This window comes from Vicugna pacos, chromosome 5 (assembly GCF_048564905.1).
Source record: "Vicugna pacos chromosome 5, VicPac4, whole genome shotgun sequence".
NCBI lineage: Eukaryota > Metazoa > Chordata > Mammalia > Artiodactyla > Camelidae > Vicugna > Vicugna pacos.
In genome coordinates, this window is record NC_132991.1 from 27144265 (window position 1) to 27168892 (window position 24628).

The window sequence follows — 24628 nt, forward strand, 5'->3', positions numbered from 1 at the left end:
AGAATCCATGTTTGTGTGAACAAGGAACTCTGGAAAGGCAGGTGGGGACCCAGCAGCAGTGGTGGCTGGGGAGGTGGGGGGGATGGAGGGCGGGGTGGCGAGGGGGGTTTCTCACTGTATACTCTTTGATACTTTTTGGTATGGGAACCACATCAACATTTTTCTTATTCAAAAAAATTGAAAAGAAAACACACTGAAACAGAGCTCAAAGGGTTTTGAACTGATACAGAAATTCTTTACAGCAGATTATTTATCAATTCAATGTTTTGAAGCAGCTTTCAGCACTGCTCAGGCAGCTACTGGGGCATCTGTGCCCACCCCTGCCACACGCTCACCGTGGACTCCGCTCTGCCTAGCGCTCCATCCCAGGGCCGCGCCCCTCGGAGCCTCTCCCCATCAGTCCCGTTGGCACTAAAGAGGAAACAATATTTGCCATCTGGATAATGGCCTCTGAGATATGGCCTCGTTATAGCCTTTTTTTTTTTTTTAAAACACCATCAGTATCCTCTCCGGTATTCCATTTACTGGAACAAATGTAAGCAAGGTGTACTTTTTAAACAAGAGTTCTGGCTTGAATTAGATAGGGTCTGTTACTTCTTGCCTCTCCTGTCGGTAGTCTGTGCGTGGAGGGGCCCTCTTCACTGAGCTTACCGGCTCTAACAGTCACGACCGGGCCTGGGCGTAACACAAATCCTGGCCCTCTTTCCTCTCATTTCAGTGCCTCCTCCCCGTATGCAGAGCCTGGTAGCCTTCGCTGGTTGATAGGTCAGCAGAAGTACCACTCACATTCCCGGATTCCCCCTCCTCTGGTTTGTGTCATTTCTCTGGGTCCTGGGTTCTCCTCCGACTGGTCCTGCAGTGGGCAAGGCTGAGACGGACGCTAACTGCAGGACATCTTTAATAAGAACCTTGCAGTCTCTGTTCCCTCACTGTTCTTACTTTTCAAATTGAAGATGCTGCTAGTTTTTCTTCTGGGAGCCTGGGGAGAATGAAAATATTTTGGCGAGCTTGTGTATTCCGACAAAAAGCCTTATACAAAAGAGCACCTCACATGGCTTGTATCTATTACTGTTTGGATGCTCTGAACCTTTTCCCTGCGACACATACAAGATGGATGTTGTATTATATTCTTAGCTGTTTTAAATGTAAATGTCTTATCAAAAGAACCTAAGTAAAGATAGTTCTTGGCCCCTGCTGAGTTTTAGTCCCACGCCTCATTCTTGGGTTGCCTGTACATACCGTCATCCCCTAAAGCTCAACGCTTACAAATTGGCAGTGGAGCACTGGGTGGAGAAGAATTCAGGGCTGTACTCGAGCTGTACTTGGGCTCTGTGGGCATGTGTGCTGTGATTGATGACTGATGTCTGCCATGGGACACACGAAGGAAATGGGACATAGTTCTAGGTGCAGGCATACCTCGTTGTACTGTGCTTTGTGATAAAGTGCTTCACAAATAGTGCGTTTTCTGCAAATTAAAGGTTTGTGGCAACTCTGTGTCTAATCAGTCTGTCGGTGTAATTTTTCCAACAGCATTTACCCACTTCGTCTCTGTCGCATTTTGATAATTCTCGCAAAATTTCAACCTTTTTTGTTATTATTATGTTTGTTATGGTGAGCTGTGATCAGTGATCTTTGATGTTGCTCTTGCAAAAAGATTGAGTTGATGAAAGCTCAGATGATGGTTAGCACTTTTTAGCAATATTTTTTAATTAAGGTATATACGTTGGATGTTTTTAGACATAATGCTATGGGATAGTTAGTAGACTTCACTGCAGTGGTAAACATAACTTTTATGTGCACTGAGAAGCCAAAAATTCCCTGTGACTCAGTTGTGACGTCCGCTTTACTGCAGTGGTGTGGAACAGACCCGCAGCGTCTCCGAGATAGCCCTGCGTCTGCCGTGCTTGCGAAGATGGCCCCGCCCTAAATTATTCTGTGTCTTCTGTCTGGTGCTTTCTACTGCGTTTATGCTCAGTAAATATTTGCTCATGTTGCTTTTTTTTTTTTTTTTTTTTGAGTTTGCTCTTCTGGAAACATGATTGCCCAAATACATAAGCCCACACCCATGAGATCACGGCTGCTGACACTGACTCTCATTCCTGCAGAGTTTAAGTAGCATAATACAGGGCATGAAGGTCTGGTTCCCGTGCTCTTCTCCCTCCTTAAAAGAACATTGGCTAAACTCCTTTGCTTCAGAGCTTGAGCACCATGTAGTAGATGTTGGATATCTCCTCTAAGAGCTTCTCGGCACATAAGAATACATACTTATTACTGTTCATAGCAGCCCTGATGAGAGCTTTGGAGTATTTCCAAGGCCTGGCGTTGGTATGGAGCCTACTGTTTAAAGCAGTAGTATGAAGGGCTGAATATATCCATCAGATGCCACGTGCCCAGGTAGCATTCCAAGTGTTTATGTATTTTAAGCTCATTTAATCCTCACAAAACTCTGTGAAATAGCTACTCTTATCATCTTCCCGACTAGAGCTCAGAGAGGTTATGTAACTTGCCCAAGGTCACACAGCTGCTAAGTAGTAAAGCCAGGTAGGTTTTCAGCTTTAGGTGGTCTGACATAAAGCTGTCTAATCAGAGAGGTACGCTGAGCACTTGAGCAGGAGGCAGAGACCTGCATGTGCTGGGAAAGTTACTTCTCTGGGCCCTGATTTCCCCATGTGTAACTTGCAAGGTTGGATGGGATGGCTAAGATCCCTCCACGCCCTACCTCATTTGATTCTAAGTGACACATTGAAGATATCTTTGAGCCACCCTGGTACTCACCATGAAATCTGACCAGTGGTCTGTGTGGGTGCAGGAGATTTACAGGTCGAAGCGAAGACTTGAACATTCTCTTAAGCACACACCAGAATTATAGCTTGTCAACTAAGAGGAACTTATTTTCCCAAACAATTAGAGGACACCAGTAATTACGCTTAATTACATATTGAACCATTTTCCTGTTGTGTCAACCCATTGTCTTAATTGTGCTTAAGAGCCGCAGGCTGTTATTTTGAGGCTTGTGAGGTTTAAAATTGCTTTGTGTCTGAGCATCGGGGGAGCAGCAGGGCTAAGAGCGTGGACTCTGCAGTCAGACAAACCTAGTGCAAAACTGGACCTGCCACTTACTGGGAATCTGGGGTGAGTTCCTTAACTTTTTAAGGGTTGGTTTCCTCACGTTAGGAATAATAATGGCTTCAGCCTCACGGGGTATTGTGAAGACTGAGGCGCACGTCTGTGAGATGTGTGGTGCATTTGGCATGTAAGCCTTTCCGATGTTGGCTGTCTTACTGGTTCTTGTTGGTTGACTGGATGTTGATGATGGCCCGTCTCTGGACACATTCAGCCTCCAGCCCTGATGGATAGCCCCGTGCGGGGTGGGTCTGGGCCCCCGCCTGGGCGGGTCGCTGCTGCTCTGCACCACTGCTGACGGTTCAGGGGCTCGTTGTTTACTGTGTTTCAGTTTTATGTAATTTCATTTTCTAAGGACATGGAGAGTGGAGCTAAGACATACGGTCAGCCATTGAAGAAGCCACAATCGTAAGTCCCCTGAAGAGAACCAAGGGGAATGAGAGCCAATCCTAGTACTGAGTAGGGAAATCATCTTGGTAGTTGATCATTTTAAGTAGTCCACAGACATGGCCTTAGGTAACACTGAATCACACAGTGAGAAGCTATTTCCTTTTCATCCCTCTTTCCATCCTTCTGAGTCTGTTAAGGAGAAAGCCTCAGTGTTGTGCTAGGCTTTAATCTAGAATACTTTGGAGTTCCCTTTTTTGGAGGGAGGTAGGCGATTAGGTTTACTTGTTTATTTTTAATGGAGGTACTGGGGATTGAACCCTGGACCTCATGCACGCTAAGCATGCACCCTACCACCCTACCACTGAGCTATACTCCCCCTGGAGTTCCCCTTTTAACAAAAGGAAAAAGCAGGCCTTTGGGTTTGGAGCCCTTGGCAGGCGGTGGTATCTCGCTAGGATTCATTAATATGGCTTTTACTTTCATTGTATTTTTTACTGCCTTCTATTTATAGCACGCAATACTAATTTTTCACTTGTAATAGTCATAAAACATTTCACTGAAAGTGTAGTTAAGGAAAAATGAATTGATTTAAAGAAAGATGCTAAATTAAAAGTAAGTAGATAATACGTGGCTGTGGCGAAAACTGTGATGGTGGCACGCAGACCTCTGAGTTGGGAAACAATGGTCTAGAGAAGGAAGGGGGACAAAAATGCTCTCCTAGGGAAGGCCAGTGTTTAGAAAGGAGAGAAGTGAGGGAAAGTCACAGCCCTGCCGAGAGAATCCAGAACTCACTGCAGGAGAAATCCTTGTGGAAGGGGGCGGCGCGCGCAGGGCACGTGCTGCAGGGAGGGCAGTAAGCGCAGTGGTGACAGAGGAGATGCAGCTGGGTTTGCTGACGGGGCCACTGAGAGGTCGCTGCCAGTGCCGGCTTAGCCCAAGCACCGGCAGAGACGAGGGAGTGAGCTATAGGAAGGAGGCAGGCAGCGTTTTCTCCTTTTCTCTAAGAAGCTTAGTGTGTGATGATGACAGAGTAAGTTGAGGTAGAAACAAGGTGGATGGGAGTGTTTGTTTGTTGTGTGTTTAGAATGGTAAAAATGTGGGCATGTTTTTAGCTAATGGAGACGGAGCTGGCCAAGATGCATGTGAGAGGGGCTAGATGGAGCCAAGGTCGGGGTGCAGGAGGATGGAGTGACCTAGGACAGAGGAGGGAAAGAGCAAGACTTCTCCTGGGGGCGGTCTCCTCTTCTCCTACCAGTAAGTTTTGTGAATAAATGGTAGCCAATTCTTGCTGTTTCAATAATTCAACAACAGAGGATAGAGGAGAGCAAGTAGGAGTGTCTGGAGGAAAGCAGGTGGCCATGAAAGTGGAGATCAGGGGATCTAGACAAATACTGACTCCTTGATCTTTTGGAAGCACAGGGAGGAGGGTGCTTTACAACTGGAAGGTTTGGTGCTCAGGGCGTGACGTTGCTAGAAAACTGAGGGCAAAGATAGTAGCAGCTGCTTTTCAGACCCATCAAAGGGGGATTCGTCTCAAAGTCGGCCCTTTGGGGCCCTCTGGTGCTGCCCCGTGAGGCCTCTTGAATTAAGGAAGTGCGGTGGGGAGGTCTGGGACAGGCGTGCCACTGGGACCTCTCAGCAGGCTCTCTGGAGTCAGAGCGATTGATTTCCTGTCATCTGGGGCATCCGGAGATCCAGGCCACGGTCTGCAGGCTGGAAGTCAAATCAGCCTACCCAGTTGCTACTGCTACCATTTACATGAAAGGTTTTGGCTGGCCAAGCTTTTCTTTTGTTATAGTGCTGCCCACAATCACAGATACGGAATTGATGTGGAAAAGGCATTCTAGTGTTCACCAGCGTGCAAAGTAGACCTTTCCAGGCAGCTCAGATGGTAACTTTTAGAACCACTATCCCTTTGCGTTTTCCAGAGAAATACATCAGAGACAGAGTGGGTAGGTAAGCCCTGGCTCCTGCCCTCCAGAGAGCCGCCATTTAATTGGGGAGAAGACATACATTCTCAAAAGAAGAAGAAAATAACCAGAGAATTCGTCTCAGCAGGTGGGATATGAAATGGTCCTTGAAGAAAGAGTAGGATTGAGAGGAGGCATTTGTGGTTTGGCAAACAATTATAGGGGACACCAGAGATCCCCAGGGTCCAGCAAGACCCCTCTGTCTGGATATTCTTTCTCTACTTCCCTTGTCAGGCTGAGGGGGAAAGTCTTTTCTTCTACCCTCAAGGGACATGGAGAGCAGCTGTCTCAATTTATTTAAAAAATATCCTGAACATGCTATAATTCATCACCCTCCAAGATTCTTCTCCTCCAGACAGAATAACGCTAGATCCAGCAATCCAGTTTCATATTTCTAATCCCTTAGTCATTGTAAAGCCCCACCCTGGCCTTTGCAGAACAGAAGATGGGTTGAGAAAATGGCCCTTGTTACGTGCCACACTTCCTTACCAGGTAACGTGGTGCAAGTCCTTCCCACCCTAAGCCTCAGTGTCTCTACCTGTCAAACAGGCATCCTCATTTATCTACTCCATGGCATCAGCCGAGGATTCAATGAGATGATTTCTGTAGCTCGCTCCTGTGGTGCCTGGTTCCCGAGCGACAAGCGCTGTCTCTTACAACCCTTCCCAGCACTGCACTTAGAATCCATCCTGTCTGATGAGGTGCCGATTAGCCCTGCTAATATTCTGAAGGCTGCTTAAAATAGAAAAGAAGTTACTTTGCCTGAGACTTTGTGTTTTTTAAGCTGACACATTTTTTTTTCTTAGACAGTACTCTTACAGAATAATAAAATGGAATGAATCTGTGAAGTTATCTACCTAATGAGGCCAGTGTGGCACCAGAGCAGTGAAGTCCCTGAAAATGCTAGCCAGCTCTAGCATTTACTGGGCTTTAAAGAACCTGGGAGAGAAAAACCACCTTCCTTTCCTGCTTCTTTGTGTCCTTCATCACACCCTGGATTCTTGGTCCTTGGGGACTGTGTCCTTCTCACTGTTGGCTTCCTAAGATCTCACAGGTCATCTGATACCAGAGACCATCAATCTTTGTATGCTAAGTAAATGAAAGTATTTTTATCCAGAAGTTTTCGAAAAAAGTGGGGGAAACTGAAGTTAAGGAGTGTAACCCAGAGAAATTTTGGGAGTGGATGTTAACCAACTCATGGTCACTCCAGCCACTGTGATGCTCCCTCTGCCTGCAGTGAAGTCTCTGGATTCTGTACATGGTGTGGTTGGAGGAGCATGGACAGCGGGGTCAGAGAGACCCAGGCTCTGTTGTGGATCTGCCATGTCCCAGTTGAGTGATGCGTTGGGGAATCTGGTCCCTGTCGAAGTAGGGTGGAGACAGCACCTTTTCCATGGGATTGCTGTGGGTGCGAGGGATGTTGGCATGAGGTACTTGGTACCCAGCTCTCTCTTTGCCTTGATTTCTGGACTGTCCGGATGACTCTACAGTTGGCATGCTTGAACTTGGAGTCTGAAGGAGGAGGCAATCTCTGAAAAGTGTTTTGAGAACAAGGATGAATAAGGCCTTCCTGGTCTGGTCAACCTTGATGTTGGGCTGACATTAAGTGGATCTGTGGCTTGTGACTCTCATGCAGAGATCATCATATCTGACTCATGGACGTTTCCCAGAGTCCATCGTGTGGTTCTTTGTCATCCATGTTTGCAGCATGCCTCTTCTTCTCAACCTCCCCTCACCACAACCCACCCTCGCCTTTCCTTATCATTGCCCACTCCACCCAAGCTGCCCCCTTTCTTTCTGGACTTCTAAATGGCCTCTTCAGTGGTCTTGATGTTTGTTTTCCTTCATATTCCTTCTCCAAGCACCAAGTCCCCATGGAGCATCCAGAGTAATATTTCTAAAAGCACATGCCTTTGCCTAAGAGTACATTACATTACATTACATTAGAAGGACGTACTACAGAGCTTTCTAGCACCGAGCCTCTGCCTGGCTCTTCCCCCATCATCTCATACCTTCCTGCTCCTTGCTTTCCAAATACACCAGCCCCCTTTCCAACAAACCAAGTGCTTCCTAACTCAAGGCTGCCCATTTTTGGTTGCCTCTGTGTGGAACACACTGCTTCTCGCACGTCCTGGGGCTGACAGACCTCCTAGCTCCACTCTGGTGTCACATGCTCCGAGCCATCCTCCTGACCCTCTCTGTTTCCATCACATCACAACACTAGCAGAAATGAGCTTTGTTAGGACTCAGTTGCTTATTGCCTGACGCCTCCACTCTGTTCGAATAAAAGCTGCATAAAGACAGGGAACCTATGTCTCATCACCGCCACATTCCCAGTGTCTAGAACAGTGCCTGGCACGTGAGGGCATCTATTAATTTTTGAGGAAACCTCTAAATCTGTAATAACATCTGAGATCCATCCAGCTGTGTGGAGGAGGATGCCGATGACGCCAGTGTTCATGAGGATGTGCTGGCATTGATGGGAATCTGAGAGGGGGCGCTTGGTGCCTGTAAAAGAGAAAACAGTTTCTGTGCTCACAAGGGACAGGAGTCCTCTCTGATGCAGAAACGTTGTTGGACTGTGGTGGTGTTTAGGTGAGCTGGATCTTTGTGGTCAGGAGTCTGGAATGGGGGGAATTCATGAACTGAAATCCAACCCTCCTACTTCTGCTCCTTACTAGCTGTGTGATTGTTCCTAAGGGTCTCTGGACTCTGACCTTCCCATCTATAAAATGGAACAGTGATACGAGGCTTCCAGCATTGCTGTGGAGACTAGAGATAGTCTATGTCTGGCACACACACCTGCTCAATAAATGGCAACTTTTATTTCAGAGTAGAGTGAAAAATTTTAAAATGCTATTAATTCAAGACGTGGCATCCAAAAGCCAATTTAATCAAATAACTATTTAAGACCTTTTAATAATTATAATAAATACTGCAGGGAATCCAAAGATGGATAATATAGGAAACATGTCCTTAAATAACCAAAAATCTATAAAAGAGTAATATAAGTTATAACACTAATAGCAAGTACATGTGCAATACTTTGCAATTTGTAAAGTGATTAGGTAGGCCTTTTATTAGTTGGTTCTCATTAACACCACATGAAGTAAACATGAAGCAGGTTTTGTGACCCTGTATGAGTAGGAACCTTTCAGAAACTGACCTTGTCACTTGTAAAATGCAAAGAGTGATAGTTAAATTAGAGAGTAATTATGAGGAATCTGTGGCTACCCACGCAAAGCACAGGATCTGGTTAGGTGAGAGTCACTCAAATAAGTTATCTCTCTTGCCCTAATCTCTGACCCTGAATCCTGCTTTCTTTCCATAACATGGTGCTTCCAGGTGACTGTAGCTTGTGATCAGAGATCAGAGTCCTTCTGGAAGCACATCAAAGTGCCATGGAAGTTCAAAGAAGGAGACAGAGAGAGGGAGAGGGACATGAAGAGGGCTTACATCTATTTGAGAGGCTCAAGAAAAAGTTTTGGCGTGTGTGTATGTGTAATGGAATACTACTCAGCTGTTAAAAAGAATGAAATTTGCAACAACAAGGGTGAATCTAGAGATTATCACATTAAGTGAAGTAAGCCAGAAAGAGAAAGACAAATATCTTATGATATCACTTATATGTGGAATCTTAAAAAAAAGGACACAAATAGCTTATTTACAAAACAGAGACAGACTCACAGACATAGAAAACAAACTTATGGTTATCATGGGGGAAAGGGGGTGGAGAGGGATAAATTAGGAGTTCAAGATTTGCAGATACTAACTACTGTAAATAAAATAGATGAACAACAAGGTCCTACTGTATAGCACAGGGAACTATATTCAATACATTTTAATGCTATAATAAAAAAGAATATGAAAAGGAAAATATATATGTATAAGTGAATCACTATGCTGTACACCAGAAATTAACACAACATTGTAAATTGACTATCCTTCAATAAAAAAAGAAAACAAAAGGCTTTATCTTGGAAGAGATAATATTTGGTATGAGTCTTTGAGAATAAGTAGTGTTTTGACAGATGATGAGGTAAATGTATCAAGATGTCATTCCAGTCACAGCAGTGAGGTGGGTGCGGGGAAGTTGCTGTGTTGGGTAGGGAAGGACCGCCTGTGAGGGGGTCCCGCATTGTGGACGGCATCAAACTAAGGGGCTCGTGTACAGTAGGGCATCCCAGCAAGCCATTGTTTAGGAGTGGTTCCAAAGGCAGATGGAATTGGCAAAGGATGTAGGATGCATTGGAGGGACATGAGACAAGTGGAGCACCTAGAGGGCTCCTGCATAATTGTAGGCAAAAAGTAATAAGGAGAGTGGAGATACAAAGCAAGCGACAGGCCAAAGAAATGAAGGCAGCACTCTGTGGCAATGGACTGGGTGACCGTGGTGAGGGAGAGCTGTGGGCGAGATGGCTCTGAGCTCTAGATGACTGGGGACCGAGGTAGAGGGGAGGGGAGGGAGGGGAAAGAAGGCAGGGAGGAAGCCGATGAGTTCACTGATCAACATACATTGTTTAGGGTGTACGGGGACATCTAGGTGGGAGTTTTAATCGAACGGTTGGTAACAGGCGTAGGGGGCTCAGGGCTGGAGATGGACTTTTGTGTCCTTTGCACACAACGTATGGCTGAAACTATGGGAGTGTTCTAGTTCTTCCATGGGAGAGAGGACAGAAGAGGAGGGTGCAGAAGAGAGAAGAGGTCCAATGAGAGAGCTGGGGACATCTTTATTTGGAGTTGGCGGCAAGGAGAACTAGTGGCAGGAAGAGAGGAAAGGGTCCTGAGCGGCAGAGTGCGGCGTCCGTCCGGGGAGACAGCGGGTCAGAGCTTCACCAAGGCCGGGCTGGGGCACTCTTCTAAGCGGCTTGTAAACTTTGAGGACACGGCGGCTGTCAGAGGGCTTAGATTTGATGATTAGGTGGCCGTGGGGCCCTTTAAGAAAGCAGCCGAATGAGGACAACAATTAGATGGCCAGAGGCGAGGAGGGAGGGACTACTGGTACTGGAAGCCGGAGACCAGCCTTCCAAGTCATTTCCCAGAGAAAGAGACGAGGCTGGGCAGTAGTTTGAGGGACGACAAAGAAAAAAATTAATAGAAGAAGAAAACACAGGCTCCTTCCTTTCCTTGAAATATGCTAACGAGGAGGGAGATACAGAAAGGAAACACAGGGTGAGAATGGAGGAACACAGGGTCCCTTCTCAAGGGAAAGGTAGCCACGAGCAGCCCTTCAGAAAATGGGGTGCGGGTGTATATTAAACAGCTGTGACCCTAGAGTGTTGAGCCAGAGCTCCTTGAAATAATAGGTTTAAACAATTATCCACTGACCCATCCCAGGCTGGTTTGAAGGCGGGGCATTTGCCTTTGGTGCTTTCTGCCTGTGGCCCTGGCTCTCTCTGTTTGGCCCGGAAACTCAGAAACGAACAATGGGTTTATCCCAGTTCCATTAACTAATGAATCTGATGAGCTAATTGCTGCTCCTGGCAGAAGACTAGAAAGCTGTTTCTGATAACAGCCTCCTGGAACCACACTAGTTTCTCTTGTTGTCCAATCCATTAATGGTGGAGCTTCAGGTCAGGAAGAGAGGCACGGGCAGGCAGAAGGAAGTGCTGGGGAGATTCTGCTCTCTAAATCCCACCTGGTCCGTGTCCACCCAGTCCTTCCAGTACCTTAGGCACTGACAAATATGGTGCCCTCTTCTCTAAGTAAAATTTAAAAATCTTTTAAAAGATACAAGGCTTCTGTATCCACTAGACTTAAAACAGCTTCTTTGAGATTAGCTGATTACAAAATTGTGTCTGAATTCAGCAACACTAAGTCTTTAAAACAAAAAACCTTTTTTTTCTTTTTTTTTTTTTGATATGTCCCAAGTACTTCATCTGCTAACTGGGTAAGTCTGCCTCTGTAGGTCAGACTTCCTTTGTCCTAGAAGAGGATGTAGTCTTATTGGACTGAGATACATGAGCCTTCGGTAGCCTGAGTTCCAGCCTGTCCATCCTAGACTCAGCTGGCTGTGGAAGAGCTGTTCAGAGTTTGCACAGAGCAGCTCCCCTTCATGGTGCTAATGCACTCTAATCGAATGGGGTTGGTACCCTAGACATGAATCGTGACCTAGCTACCTTGAACAGAACAATTGTTGCTAGTTTAGTTTGGGTTAATGTAGTTATTCTATTTTATGGGATATTTTTTCCTGTAATTTATGGGAGTTATTTTTTTCAGTAATATGGAAAAGCAAGCCATTGCTCTCTGGATTATACTGCGTCATGATCTCAACCCAAATGCAGGGAATTCTTAGAAAACCTATAGTTGGAGGTTAAATATGCTCTTGGAGGATCCATGAAAAGATGCAATATGGTGTTATGGGTGGAAGGCTTGGCTGGGAACCAGAAATTCTGGATCCTAGTCTCAGCTTAAATTGCTACTTTCCACATGGTCGTGGGAAGTTATTCTCCAGAAAGGGAAGGTAAGATTCCTCCCCAGCCCCCAAAATCATGAGGAACAAATGGAGATGAGGGAGCTGAACATACCGTAAATGCAAAATTGCTGTCTGATATTTTGGAAAATTATAATTTTGGAAGCTGCTTCTGACTAGTGAAAAAATTAATAGAAAAGTAGCTCTATTTGTGGTAAATATGTGCAGTGAATGTTTATCAAAAGCCTCTTATGCACCATACTTAGCCAAGAGAAGGTCTGGGCAAAAGTTTTCGTATTTCCGTTTTTAACTAAAGGGAAGAGAACTGTCCGTGTGCTACCATGTGTCTTCTGTGGTGTTGGAGGTGCCACTGTGAGTCTTGGCATCACTGGGAGAGGTTTGCAGAGTGGCAGTTTGACTGGACCGCCCAGTGCTTGGCCAGGGAGCTGCCTCCAGGGTTACATGCTCCAGAAAGAAGGGCAAAATAAATCCTACCTTCAGTGAAACAGCTTTCACCTCCTTACCGGTGAGAAAGGGTTGGGTTTTCTTCCCCAGACTTGACTTGGCAGAAAATCAAATTTCCTGAAATAATTACAGCAGCAATTTTTATTCATTTCTCTGAGTACGTAGAACATTGAGCTGCCTCGAGCTTAAAGATTACCTTCTCTCATGCTGTATGTAGTCCAGACAGAAGACACTCTTACGGGGAAAATTCCAGAACCCCTGTGATCCTCATTATTACTACAACAGAGAAGAGCTGGAAAGAGCCAATCTTTCACTTTACAGAGAGTAGGAGGCCTGGAAAATATAGGTAAATTGTTTAAGGTCACAAAGTACGTTGGCGGGGCGGGGGGAGGAGGTGGGGTCCTGGAGTAGAACCAGTTCCTCTGACTCCTAATCCGTGTGTCTTAGTAGATTAGGGGACGAACCTGTTAAAGAGCGAAGACTGGAGATGGGGGAGTTCATTGTATTTTGGTATGAAATGAAAATTGCATACAAATGAGAGCCTGATTTGTGAAACACGGATTCCATTAATTTCTCTTACAAAAGTAACACTTCTGTCTCCATCTTGCCCATTAGCCAGGCAGTAATTCTGAATTTCTTCATTATCACTTGGGTGGTTTACCTTTCCAGGGTGTTTTTCCATGGCTGTCTGTGATCTTGACAGTACTTGTGTGTCCACACAGCAGGATTTTTGGCAGAAAGGAAAGAATTAGAGGCTGGTTTCCTGCAGGATGAAGGCTTACAAGATCTATTCTCGTGTGTTGCCTTTGTTCATTCTCAAGACGTGCAGTGGTTGGCATTGCCTTGGCAACTCCAGTGGAAGCCAACCGCTGCTTCACGGACGTCGGTTTCATTGCAGCCGCTCTTGAGAACAGCCTTGGCTTTGGCCAGAACTGGCACTAGCGGCCTTGCTTGGGGCACAGAGCCAGTGTGGGGAGGGAGATGGGAACGTCGGGACCCGGCTCTGGCTTAGCATTTATATCCCTGGTCACAGAGTCATCCCCGTGTAGATGGTGGGGGAGGGGGGCTGGCAGTGGAGCAGTGAGGATAAGGTGGAGCTCGAGGGCTGAGCTGATAGGGGGATCAGGCTGATTGGCCTTAGGGTCTCCTTATGAGGTTACATTTGCTGACTGATGGACCCAGGAGAGGATATAACTGACTGGAAGGAGCTGGTCCCTGCCAGGTATGGGACACTTTTGCACAGTGGGGTTTCTTTATGCTTTGGGAATTTGCAGGCCAGTTCCAGGTCCATGGGAGGGTAGGTTATGGGTAAAGAGGAGTAAAGGGATGCAGAAAGAGACAGGGCAACTCTGTGGCTACTAAGCTCTAGGAGATGGGGGACAAGAATGGTCAGCAACAAGTCATGTTTCTGACATGCTGGAAAGAGCCAGTGAGGATGGGTTCCCGCCCTCCCTCCAGCACCTCAGCACCATTTCATGGTGTCCTGGCCCCTGCCTCTAACCTCCCTGGTGATCGTCTTAGGTCTTGGTTGTCATTGTCACCACCAGTAGACTTTTATCTAAGAGCACCTGCCCTGTACCAACGTGTACAAGGCACTCTGCCAGGTCAGGGCCCTCAGGAGTTGTGGCCCTCCTCTGTGTAAGCTCAAAATTGGTGATCCTTTGGGCAAATGTGACCCCATGGGCCTGAGGCTTGGCAAGTGATTGGCACACTTTCATGAAGAAAAAGGCACCTCTTTTTCCAAGAGAGTGTCCCAGGCCCACAGCTTGTTAAATTTTAATAAGGATTTCCATTTCTGCCACCCCCTATCTGGACATCAACCAAGTTCGAAAGCTCCATATTGGACAGTGATTCAACACATCCTGAATCTCTTAGGACCTACCTACTGAGTGAAAGAGCAAAATATCTGGGCTCTTGCCTTGTGTTGGGCCTTCCCAGAAGCAGACACTAAGAAGGGGTTCAAGTTCAAGTTTCTTGGGAGACGAATCCTGGACACAGTGCTGAAGATGGGGAATGGGGTTGGGGAAGGGAAGGAAACCGATATGGAGCATGTTATCATGAGAGTTATCACCTCAGGCAATGGGAGTTTTCATCCCTGTCGGGGAGCCTGGGAGCCAGTTTGGAATACATGACTGTCATCCCCTCCACTTCCAGCCCTAGAGGGGGAGCTGAAGTGTTTATTCTCAATTCCTGTCACCCATCGGTTGAGGACTGCTTGGCGGGGTTGGTGCTGGGAAGGTCCTTCTGAAGGCCTGCTGCAGGGGACAGAGGGCTCAGCCGCCAAAAAAGCCCTCGGGCAAAGAGACACAGGTGCTGGAGGTCGGGCCAGCGTGCATGGAAATGGTGACGACTGAGGGTGTAATCAGGACCCTGGAAGCATCTGCGTTAGGTTTGCAGTTGGTGTAATCACAGACGTTTCCAGAGGCTCCATCCAGAGTTGTGACAGCGAAGCTGCTGACTCGGCGAGTGCCTGCGCCGGACACAGCTCTTCCCCTCTCCTGAGCAGGCTGCATGGCGGAGCGTGGGCATTTTCTTCATTTTTAAAGAGTGTAGAGGATGGCCTTGGAACAGAGTAATTCTTTTGAGGATCCCTAGAAATGAAATGGGCCCCATGCTCCGTGGAGCTGAGCGCACGAGTCACAGCCCAAGGGGCCTGGATGCCCAAGGTGTGATTTGGCACTTGGGTGTGGTAAGGGCACCAGCATGCCGGGTCTCCGAGCTGGTACATTGTGAGTGATTGTCCCTTCCTTTAAAGGGGCGCCGCTCAGTCAGTTTGGTGTAATACAAATGCCCGGTGTAAGTTGGCTCAATTTTTTAAATTAACAGAACGACACCGACCATGTCTGGAGCGTCTGCTGTAACCCCAGCACCGCACTAGATCCTTTATTTGTGTGAGCAGATCTGATCCTCACAGGAGGTCTGCACTGTGGATATTATTGGCTCTGTTTTACAGATGAGGAAACTGAGCTTCAGAGAAATAGGAATTATACCCAAGTAGATCTGGGTTCATTTCCACCATATTTTGGTCGGCTGCCTTTGGGCAACATTCAGTCTTGGCTCCCGGAGTGAGGAGTGCAGAAACCCTATTATAAATCCCTTTTATAAGTACCTCCCTCCTGGTCTACTGTTCTCTTCCTTCAAGCATGTGGATGTGTATAACTTACAGTTTTCATAAGATGATTCTTTCATTCTGGGCCATTTTATAAATGTTACTTACAGCAGAACAACGTGTTATAACACCTGGGAGCATCTCCATATCCATAATTTATGTTGACATAAATTTTATGATGTAAGTGTCAATTGAAAAACATTTCTCAACGCAAATCAATAGCACTAAGAAATACCACCGCATCCCCACTAGGATGACTGAGATAAAGAAAACAGACAATCGCAGATGTTGGCAAGGATATGGAGAAACTGATACACTGCTGGTGGGGATGTAAAATAGTACAACCGCATGGAAAATAGTTTGTCCGTTCTTCAAAAAGTTAAACATAGAGTTATTTTATCACCCAGAAATTCCATTCCTAGTTACATACCCAGGAGAAATGAAAACAAATGTCTACATAAAAACTTCTGCATGAATGTTCATAGCAAGATTCATAATAGCCAAAAAATGGAAACAACTCAAATGTCCATCCGTTGGTGAGTGGATACATGAAATGTGGTAAATCTACACAATGGAATATAATTCAGTCATGAGAGTGAGTAAAGTACTGATTTATGCTGCAACAGGGATGAACTTTGAAAACATTGAAACCAGTCACAAAAAGCTACATTATACGATTCCAGAACAGGCACATCTATAAAGACAGGAAGCAGTTGCCTGGGGCTAGGGGAATGGGAAGGAGGAGAAGGTGACTAGTAATGGGTACAGTCTCTTTTTGGGGGTGATGAACATGCTCTGGAATTAAGATGTGGTGATGGTTGCACAACCCCTTGTGAATGTTCCAACAATCACTGAATTGTTATCCTTTTATTAAAGGGGTGAATTTCATGGTATGTGAATTATATTTCAGTAAACACAGAACAAAACTTCTGGCAGAATATCTGTGTTGATAAAAAATGAGTATCAACCTTAACCCAAGGACTTCCTGCTTTTTAATGTTTTGGAAACATTCTTTCAGATTGGTAGCAAAGCTCTTTATGGTTTATCTTATTTAATTTATTCTCGTGCAAGCTAATATAATGCTTTACCGATGACTTAACCTTGGACATCTTAGGAGTCCTTCAAGTCAAGACAAATCCATACATCTTTTAAGAAGGAAGTACATCCGTCTTTCTCTTTCTCAGAGAAGAGAGATTTGGACGTTGAACACTTAGCTTCCAAAGTGAAACAGCTGCCGGGTAGATGTCGGCAGGTCTCTCCTGCCTTGGTCCGTCTTGTTCTGGAGGGCAACGCCAGGTCTCATGCTTTAGGGAGGCAGATTTTAAGTCAACACAAGGACACAACTTTCTAACAGAGCTAGTTGAGTTTTGAGCAGGTCCCCAGTTGCCTCTCAGGGCCGTGGAGATGAGAGTGGTATGTTGAGAGGAGGTTGGACTGACCGACTCCTAAGTTCACATTAACTGTGAGAGGCTGTGGTTTTCGTTCTCCTTGCTACACTGCTCCAGCTCTCATAGCAAGGACTCTTTGTTTGTTGAACTAATCAACTGTGTACTTAGAAATAATTTAAAACTGATTCGGAGAAGAAAAGCAGCGAAATAAGTATCGGAGGCCCACGCTTGTTGTTTCCTTGATGTTCAGAGAGAGCAACTGATTAGAAGCCAGAACTTTTAGAACGCTGGACAGGGAGCCAGGAGGTCCTCATTCTAGGCACAGATCTGCTACCTACCTAATGGGCTGGGTGAATTTCTACAAGTCATTGGCCCTCTCCCAATCTCAAGTTTATTTATTTGTAAAACACACTGTTGGGTTTGGATGGCCTTGAAGGATTTTTTGGCTCTGAAAAATAATAGAATTTTTCTTAATAACACCATCTTTTCACAGCAAGTCTTACATCTGTCTTTTCCTCGCCTCTGGTAGGGCTTTGCTTGTTTTTAATTCCTTCTGTTGCAAGGAAGGCTCGCCATGTGCATGCCCACCGTGTTTCTTGCCAGTCTTGCCCTTCTTCCCTGGTCATAAGCCTTTCCTTCCTCATTTGGTTCATGTCAGTCCCGTCTTCATGGTTAACACTGTCTTGACTCCTGTAAGCTACAGTAGGGCTGTCTTTTGCGGCCTCACTGATCTTTGTTTCAATCTTTCGTGTTAGTCCCAGCATCTGCTGTTCCGTGTCTCCTACTTTTCCAGTAGATCATTAGCTGCTTAGGATAACAGCATGGTTAAGGGAAGAACACTCGAAATCAGAAACTTAAGTTATTTCTCCAAAGTAAGAGAGCTGATAATGTGACCGGGCACATGAGTTTTCCAGTTGGTGAAATGGGGATGATCATACCTCCCTCACGGAGTTACTGTGAGAATTAAATGACATAAAATATAAAAGGATTCAGATCACAGTGGTTGGTGATAGTGTTGGTGGACAGCAGTGGGAAGGTGGCTAGCACAGGAAGAACTTGTCACCTTCTGTGCTTTGAGGAATGAAGTCACACGAACACCCAAGATGGAGAGTTAGTGATTGTTCTCAGTAATCAGTTCCTCTTCCTAATACTCCTCAGTGTCTGAAGGTAATTCCACAGAATGAGTTCAAATCTTGCTGGGGAAGCTTGTCTTTTTATTTTCTTCTTTTCTTTTTTTTTCTTTCTTAGTAAAAATAGAAGAAAAATTATTTAAGTCACTGGCTCCCTTTGGTCACAACCCTTGGTTGATCTTAGAGATTGTTATTAGATTACCTCTTGATTATCTCTTCTTGGGTATAATTAATTTCAGTTTCCTTAACATCCCTCCTGGTGCCCATTTTCTAAATCTTTAAGTGGGTCTTTTGCTTTCCTCTGTCTCCCAGAGTAATATTCCTTCCAGGCTGAGGAAGAAATGTATTCATAGACAGGCCATATGGTTCACAGACACTTTGCTCTCAACAACTTGATAAGAGTTCTGGTGGTTTGATTTTTTTTTAAAATTTTAACTGTAAAAATAGAAGAACCATCTACTGTTATTTTTGTATGTGATCCTAGTAAGTTATTTAGCTACAGTGCTCCCATGCAATTAGCCCTGCTTTGCTAGAGGCATTCATGGCAAAGCTGGGTAGCTTCATTTTCAGTAGTAATGGATGTGGAGTGTGTGTCCCATCCAGATTCCTTTCATAAATTGCAGCAGGTTTGCATAATGTGCAATTAGGTCTTGGCATTTATATGGCTTCTGGCTTAGCTGGTTAGAGGCTTTCATTGTAGTGGTCCATTTGATTGGTTGAGGATGGGTCACATAGTAATTGCTATGGAGCAAACCAAATAGGGTGATGTGATGCCAAGGTTGAGGAGGCTACATTCGTTAGGGTCATGGAAGCCCTCAAAAGAGGAGAAATTGGAGTTGACATCCAGAGAGTGATAAAGAGACAGCCAATGAAGATTTGTGGTGAGCCAGGTGAAGATGAGCAGTGAGAGAATTCCAAGAAGAAGGAAGAGTTAAGAGCAAAGGCTCTGAGCTGAGGACTAGGCATGGTAAGAGAAGGAAGTCCAGTGGACTACACTGTAGTAAGATGGAGGAGAATGCAGGGAGCTGAGGTTGAAGAGGGTCTAGTCTGAGTATAATAGGAGCCTTTGGAAGTTTTTAAGGGAGAAAATATCATTTGATTTATAGTTCTAGAAAGCTCACTCTGGCTGCTAAGTGGAAATTGGATTGTCAGGAACAAGAATGGAGGCAGGGAGGCCTGTCAGGAGGCGAGTCAGGGGGCTATAGCTGTTGTCTTGATGAGAAATGATGATGGCTTGGACTGAGGTCATATGACATAGGTGGTGAGATGTGATAGAGTTTGGGATATATTTTGGATGCGTAATCTGTGGGACACACTGATTTGGCCTGAGTAGCTAGGTGATTGGTGATGCAATTCTACCTCAGATGTAGAGGGCTTGGTGGTTCTTTTTTGGCCAGTTAAGTTTGAAATGGTTAACAGACATCCAAGTGGAAATGTCCAGTATGCAATCTGGAGCTTAAATGAGATTTGAAGGCTGAAATTTTCAATTGAATTATATGAAGGTCAAGAATGTAGACAGAGAGGAGGCTGAGGTCTGGATCCGGGACATGCTGTCATTTAGAAGTCTGGAGGAGACGTCAGCAGAGAACACAGAGTAGCCAGAGAGTTCTTGGAGGATCATGTGCTGAATAGATGCCTGGAAAGGAAAGTATCTCCAGGAGGAGTAAATGGTGACCTTATCACTCAGTTTCCAGTGTTCGCACCCAGCACCCATATTAAAATGTAAATCCAAAAATTTATTCTGCAGCTGCAAACCTAGTGACAACTGGAACATGCTGGGCCCAGTAACTGCCCCCAGAAACCCTCAGGCACAGTGGGATCAGAAACAGGGAGACTCTTGTCTCCTTGTGGGGGTCTCTCTGCTGAAGTCTTGACTGGTGTTTGTGAGACCTTCTTACCATTGCCAAAACAGCAGAGACTGATTGGTTTCTTGTTGTTGCCTGATGGCAGTTGTATATACAGCTGGCAGAGCAATGCCGCAGTTCAGTTCTTGAAAATAATCAGTAACTACTTTCTAACTCTAAATTCTAATTCCAGGAATTCAAGCTTCACCTAAAATAAAAACCTATGACTAACTCAGTGCAGGAAAAGACACATTAAAATGCTTACTTTTTAACTAATTTATGTTCTAATCTTGACAGGATGAGTCTCATAACAAATCACTTTCTGAATTTTATGTTTCTCAGAGACAGTTTCTATTTGGGAGTTAACTTCAGCTTATGGAAAATTGTATTATGCTTTGTTACTTGATAAATGTGATGTTAGTTAAATGAAGAGTAGAGATTTCTTGCTTTCTACCTCTCTTAAGGTGAAAGTATAATGCATTCCAACAAACATCTTAAAGAGCAAAATTGGGGAGCCCTATTTTTTGTACCATTTACTCTAATTTCATAGGCCATTTCCTCTGCTGTGACAAGTGCATTTTCTCCAAAACCTAAGCAGGATCATGCTGTAAACAGGGTTTATTTTGGTGATTCTCAGCAAGTTTGGAGAAATAATGGATTTCTTTTAAATGAAGCGAAGCTGTGTTTTCTTTCCAGAAGGTTAGTTGATGACAAATACTAAGGAAACTCTGTAAATGTTTATTCTGACCTTTTACCCTGCTGACATTTAGTTGAATTTTACAAATAGATAAAGCTAATAACAAGAACGTAGTGGGCCGATCATTGGCAATAGATTGTGGTGAGGAATATTCTCCTGGTTATTCAGCCTAAATACCTGGTTCACGGGTTGAATGAGACTTGCTGGGAACAAAACATCAGAAAATAATTCCTTTCCATAATTTTAATGTAATGGCTGGTTCTGCTGCTTTGTATAAAAACAAAATTTGATGATATCTCAAAATTCTCCATGTTTTTCTGAGAACCACATTGCAGGTAGCTCATTTATCTGGTTCGCACAATCTTATTTTCAAAGACTGAAGCGCGAGCCTCGCCCTAACACACAGGGCCTTACCAACGTGCAACTTGGCCACGGTCGTGAGTGAGTGAGACGTGAAGTCAGTCTGACAGCTGTGTGCTTCCCTTTGTGTGACGCTTATAGGATGTAACAAGCCTTGTCCTTGGATCCCTCATGGGCAGTTATCTTTCCGAGGTGTCAGCCTGTCTTTGGGTGGTTCCTGGTGTCCAGAGCCACATGGAGAAGGTGTGAGGTGGGAGTGAAGGAGGCTCCGGGTCCTCCTCTTTCCTCCCTTCTCTTCTCCTGTCCTCTCTTCTGCGCTTGGGGAAAGTGGGGATGAAGGGCTGCCTGGGCAGCATTGGTGGGGAGGAGGTGTGTGATGGGGGGCTCTGCCCGGGACGAGGCTGTCTCTGTCCTCCCCACCCCCGTCCCCAGTGCTCAGCGTGGTGCCTGGCATGTAAACACCCAATAACTGCTGTTGAACGTTGAGTGGTGGGAATCACTGTGGCAGCACAACAGCAGAACCTGTCCCTCCCTGACGACAGTTACCTCCACAAATCTCGAATGGTCCAGCGTCAGACATCCCAAGAGCCCACACTGGGCGGAAAGCACTTGATTTACTAGACCGAGGTCCCCCTTTACCTCTGAAGTCCCCACCCAGTTAAGGCATCACTTATGTATGTGAAGAAAACACTAGAATAATCTGGGATACAAAGCAATGCTATCTTTCTATTAAGAGCAGCTTCTTAAATCTGATCATGGCCTCTGCCATTGAAGAAAATTCTGCACGTTACCATGGCTGAGTGTCCTGCAGGAACCGCCTCCCCATTTCCTTTCTTGTCTCCTCTTCTACACCCTCTAGTTTCTTGAGCACCCAGGCCCTTTCCTGTCTGCTCCTCCTTTTGCCTGGAATGTTCTTTCTTGTTCTTCATGTGCCCAACCTTTCTGGTCCTTTAAAGAGCCACTGAACCGGTCCTTCTTCACGGGGCCTTCTTTTGCCTCTCTCCTGCCCTCTGTCCTGTGGCTTTATACTTGGGCCTGTTGCATTTTCCTGTGTGTTTGCTTTCTTGTTATTAGCTACCTGTCACACTGGACTGAATGCTCTCCAGGAGGGACTGTTGTCTGATTTGGTTAGCATCTGGTCTCTGCCTGGCTGTGAAGAAGCTCTCGATAACTAAATATTTGTTTAAATGAATGAATGAGGTGTCAACCTACCTCTCACCAGAAAAAGTGCTTCTAATGAAAAGAAAAAAAACCCACATTTTTTCCTTCTCTCAGATTCTCCACACATGACACATGCACACACCATGGAGGTGTGGTTCACGCTGTAAAATTCCCCTAGTCTTGTAGAGGAACAGCCTTACAGAGTAGGGTTGGTGATTTGGTGCCTATGGTCTAACTGCTAATATTAGCGCTTTTTCCCCCCCTAAATGTCTAATGTGTTTTCTCCACCTTTTTCTTTCTTTGGTCTTTCGTTTTCAGCAAGGAAAGCCATATGTCTTCGACCGAGTGCTGCCTCCCAGCACGACCCAAGAGCAGGTTTACAATGCGTGTGCGAAGCAGATTGTCAAAGGTAAGTGCTATTTCTTTATTTCCTCCTGGGCCTCTCAGAGTAATTGAAAACTTAAGTGATATTTGCAGCCTAGGAATCAATGTACCTTGACCGTAAGCAGAAGCCTGCTAATTGGAAACACTGAATTATAACTGAGCTCTGGTCCTGATTTGCTCTAATGTCAGTCAGGCAAGTTATTTAACCCCTCAGTACCTCTTTTCCAAGGAGATTTCTTTATTTCTTTCGCCACCTTTTGGGCAGAGTAGCTGTATCACCCAGAAGCTTAAAAGCCAGGTAAGCCATGGTCACACCATTTCTGTAATGGTTTTAAAATGCTGCTGCAGGTGTGGTACCTCCTCAGGAGACAAGTAAATACTCTGATGCTCCAGCTGTATGTTTTTGTTTGGTTTATTTTGTGCGTCTGTCTCTTCAGAAAGAGGCACCCAGGAATCTCCTGCAGCATCCTGAGGGCATGTTACCTTGCTGGTTACTGAGTTGTTCTGGCTACACAGCACCCCTTTCTTCTAGCCCACTTCCAAGTATCCTGCCCAGATCCTGACATTTGTTCTTCCACACAGGTAGCCTGAAGCCTAAATTGTGCCTTAGAGATCAGTCCTGTTCTCTGGGACTGGCCTTGGCCCAGAAGGATTTGTGTCAAAATAACAGCAGGGAGATGAAGCAGTCTACACGTTGCTCTCTCTCGCCTTTTCAAATCGGGGTCAGGACAAAGCCTGCCTTTGGGGTGCTCGCCATCTGGACAGAGCTGAGGGGCATCTCCTGCTGCTTTGCTGGTCGTCATCCAGTCCTTGCCTTCAGATTTGAATGCCACCTTCAGAGTTGTGCCTTCAAAGGTCTTGATGCTGCTGCCTTTACAGGCAGCACTAGATTTAAAGAGTAAAAATGAAAACAACCCCCACCCCAACACCTTGCCATATCAGATCCGCTTGCTTTTAGAGGCTGAGATGACTAACCTCACTCTTTGAAATGCATGAAAATCAGCCGTGGGTACATCTGTTAGATTAATTCTGACCCTGGCCACCTGTGTGGGAGGCGCCCGTCAGTACGTGCTGTTCCTTGCTGAGGTGTATGGTTATTCACGTTCTAGTTGCAGACATCACTTACATTTGAAGGTCCTCACAGTAAGTTTATTATAGAAAATGGAAGACAAAAAAATTTGCCTGAATATGAGCTCCTTTTGAATTGATATTATGAGTCTGTATCTGGTGCTAATTTTTATCTTCTCACTTCTTCTGCTCTTTTGCTTCTTTTTCTGGCTAAATCTATTTTCTCTTTCTTTCTGGAGTGTATCGTTCTTGCTCCTGGTCACCCCTCCTTCCCCTTTATTATCAGACTCATAGTTTTATTAAAGTAATAAAAATCATCACATACAAGCCAGGATTTCCTTCTTTTTCTCTCCTCCTTCATTATCAGAACCAAACAGTACTTACCACGTACTGTGCTAAGCATGGGGGTCATTTAAATACATACTCACCCTCTCTCTCTAAGTGGACGTTATAATTAGAGATAGAGGCACTCCATTTTTTAAAAATCCTGTGATTAACAAACAATAATAATCTTTGAGTTTTTATTTACTAGAGAAGTTTGGGTCCCTTTCAGTGTCTGGATTTTTCTATAACATGAAAAGTTAGAAATGGGCAGCCCCTGGGGGGTTCTTGTGGACACCCTAACTGTGGATAACTTGAGGCCCAATTATACAGTGAGCCACAAAGAGAACTATTTGGAATAAAATTAGGCTCTGATGACGTTATTGTGGTATGATAAACAGACATTTTTTGGGCACCATAAATACAACACAAACATACTTATTTTGCAGCGACAAAGACTACCTCATTTTGCCTTGACAGGAAACTGTCAGGGGGATGATGAGGACCTGATTTAATTTTTTAAAATATCGACTGAGGCAAGTGTGAGGGGAAATGGCTGTGTATTTCTGCATCAGCAAGATAAAATGTAGGTATATTAAGAAAGAACTGCATGGAATAAGTGACCAGGTACAGCTGAGGTGTCTCTGGCCATGAGAAGCTCTATTTGAATCAAGCCTGGAAGGTGGTGCAGTGGGGGTCTTTTTTTCTGAGAGGCCAAAAATTGAATCAAATGACTTCTAGAGGTCCCTATGGTGTCTGCGATTCATGGTAATGTAGCAGACTGGTGAGCTTTTCCTTTCAAGTCT

At 45.1% G+C, this 24628-nt stretch overlaps 1 protein-coding gene across 1 annotated transcript in view; it reads left to right on the forward strand.

Annotated features, from left to right (window-relative positions):
• KIF5C (kinesin family member 5C) overlaps positions 1-24628 on the forward strand; it is a 147372-nt gene that overhangs the window by 26538 nt on the left and 96206 nt on the right. Inside the window, exon 2 of the mRNA XM_006196147.4 lies at positions 22368-22458. Coding sequence (XP_006196209.1) covers positions 22368-22458 — 91 coding nt within the window. The remainder of the gene's footprint in view (positions 1-22367; positions 22459-24628) is intronic.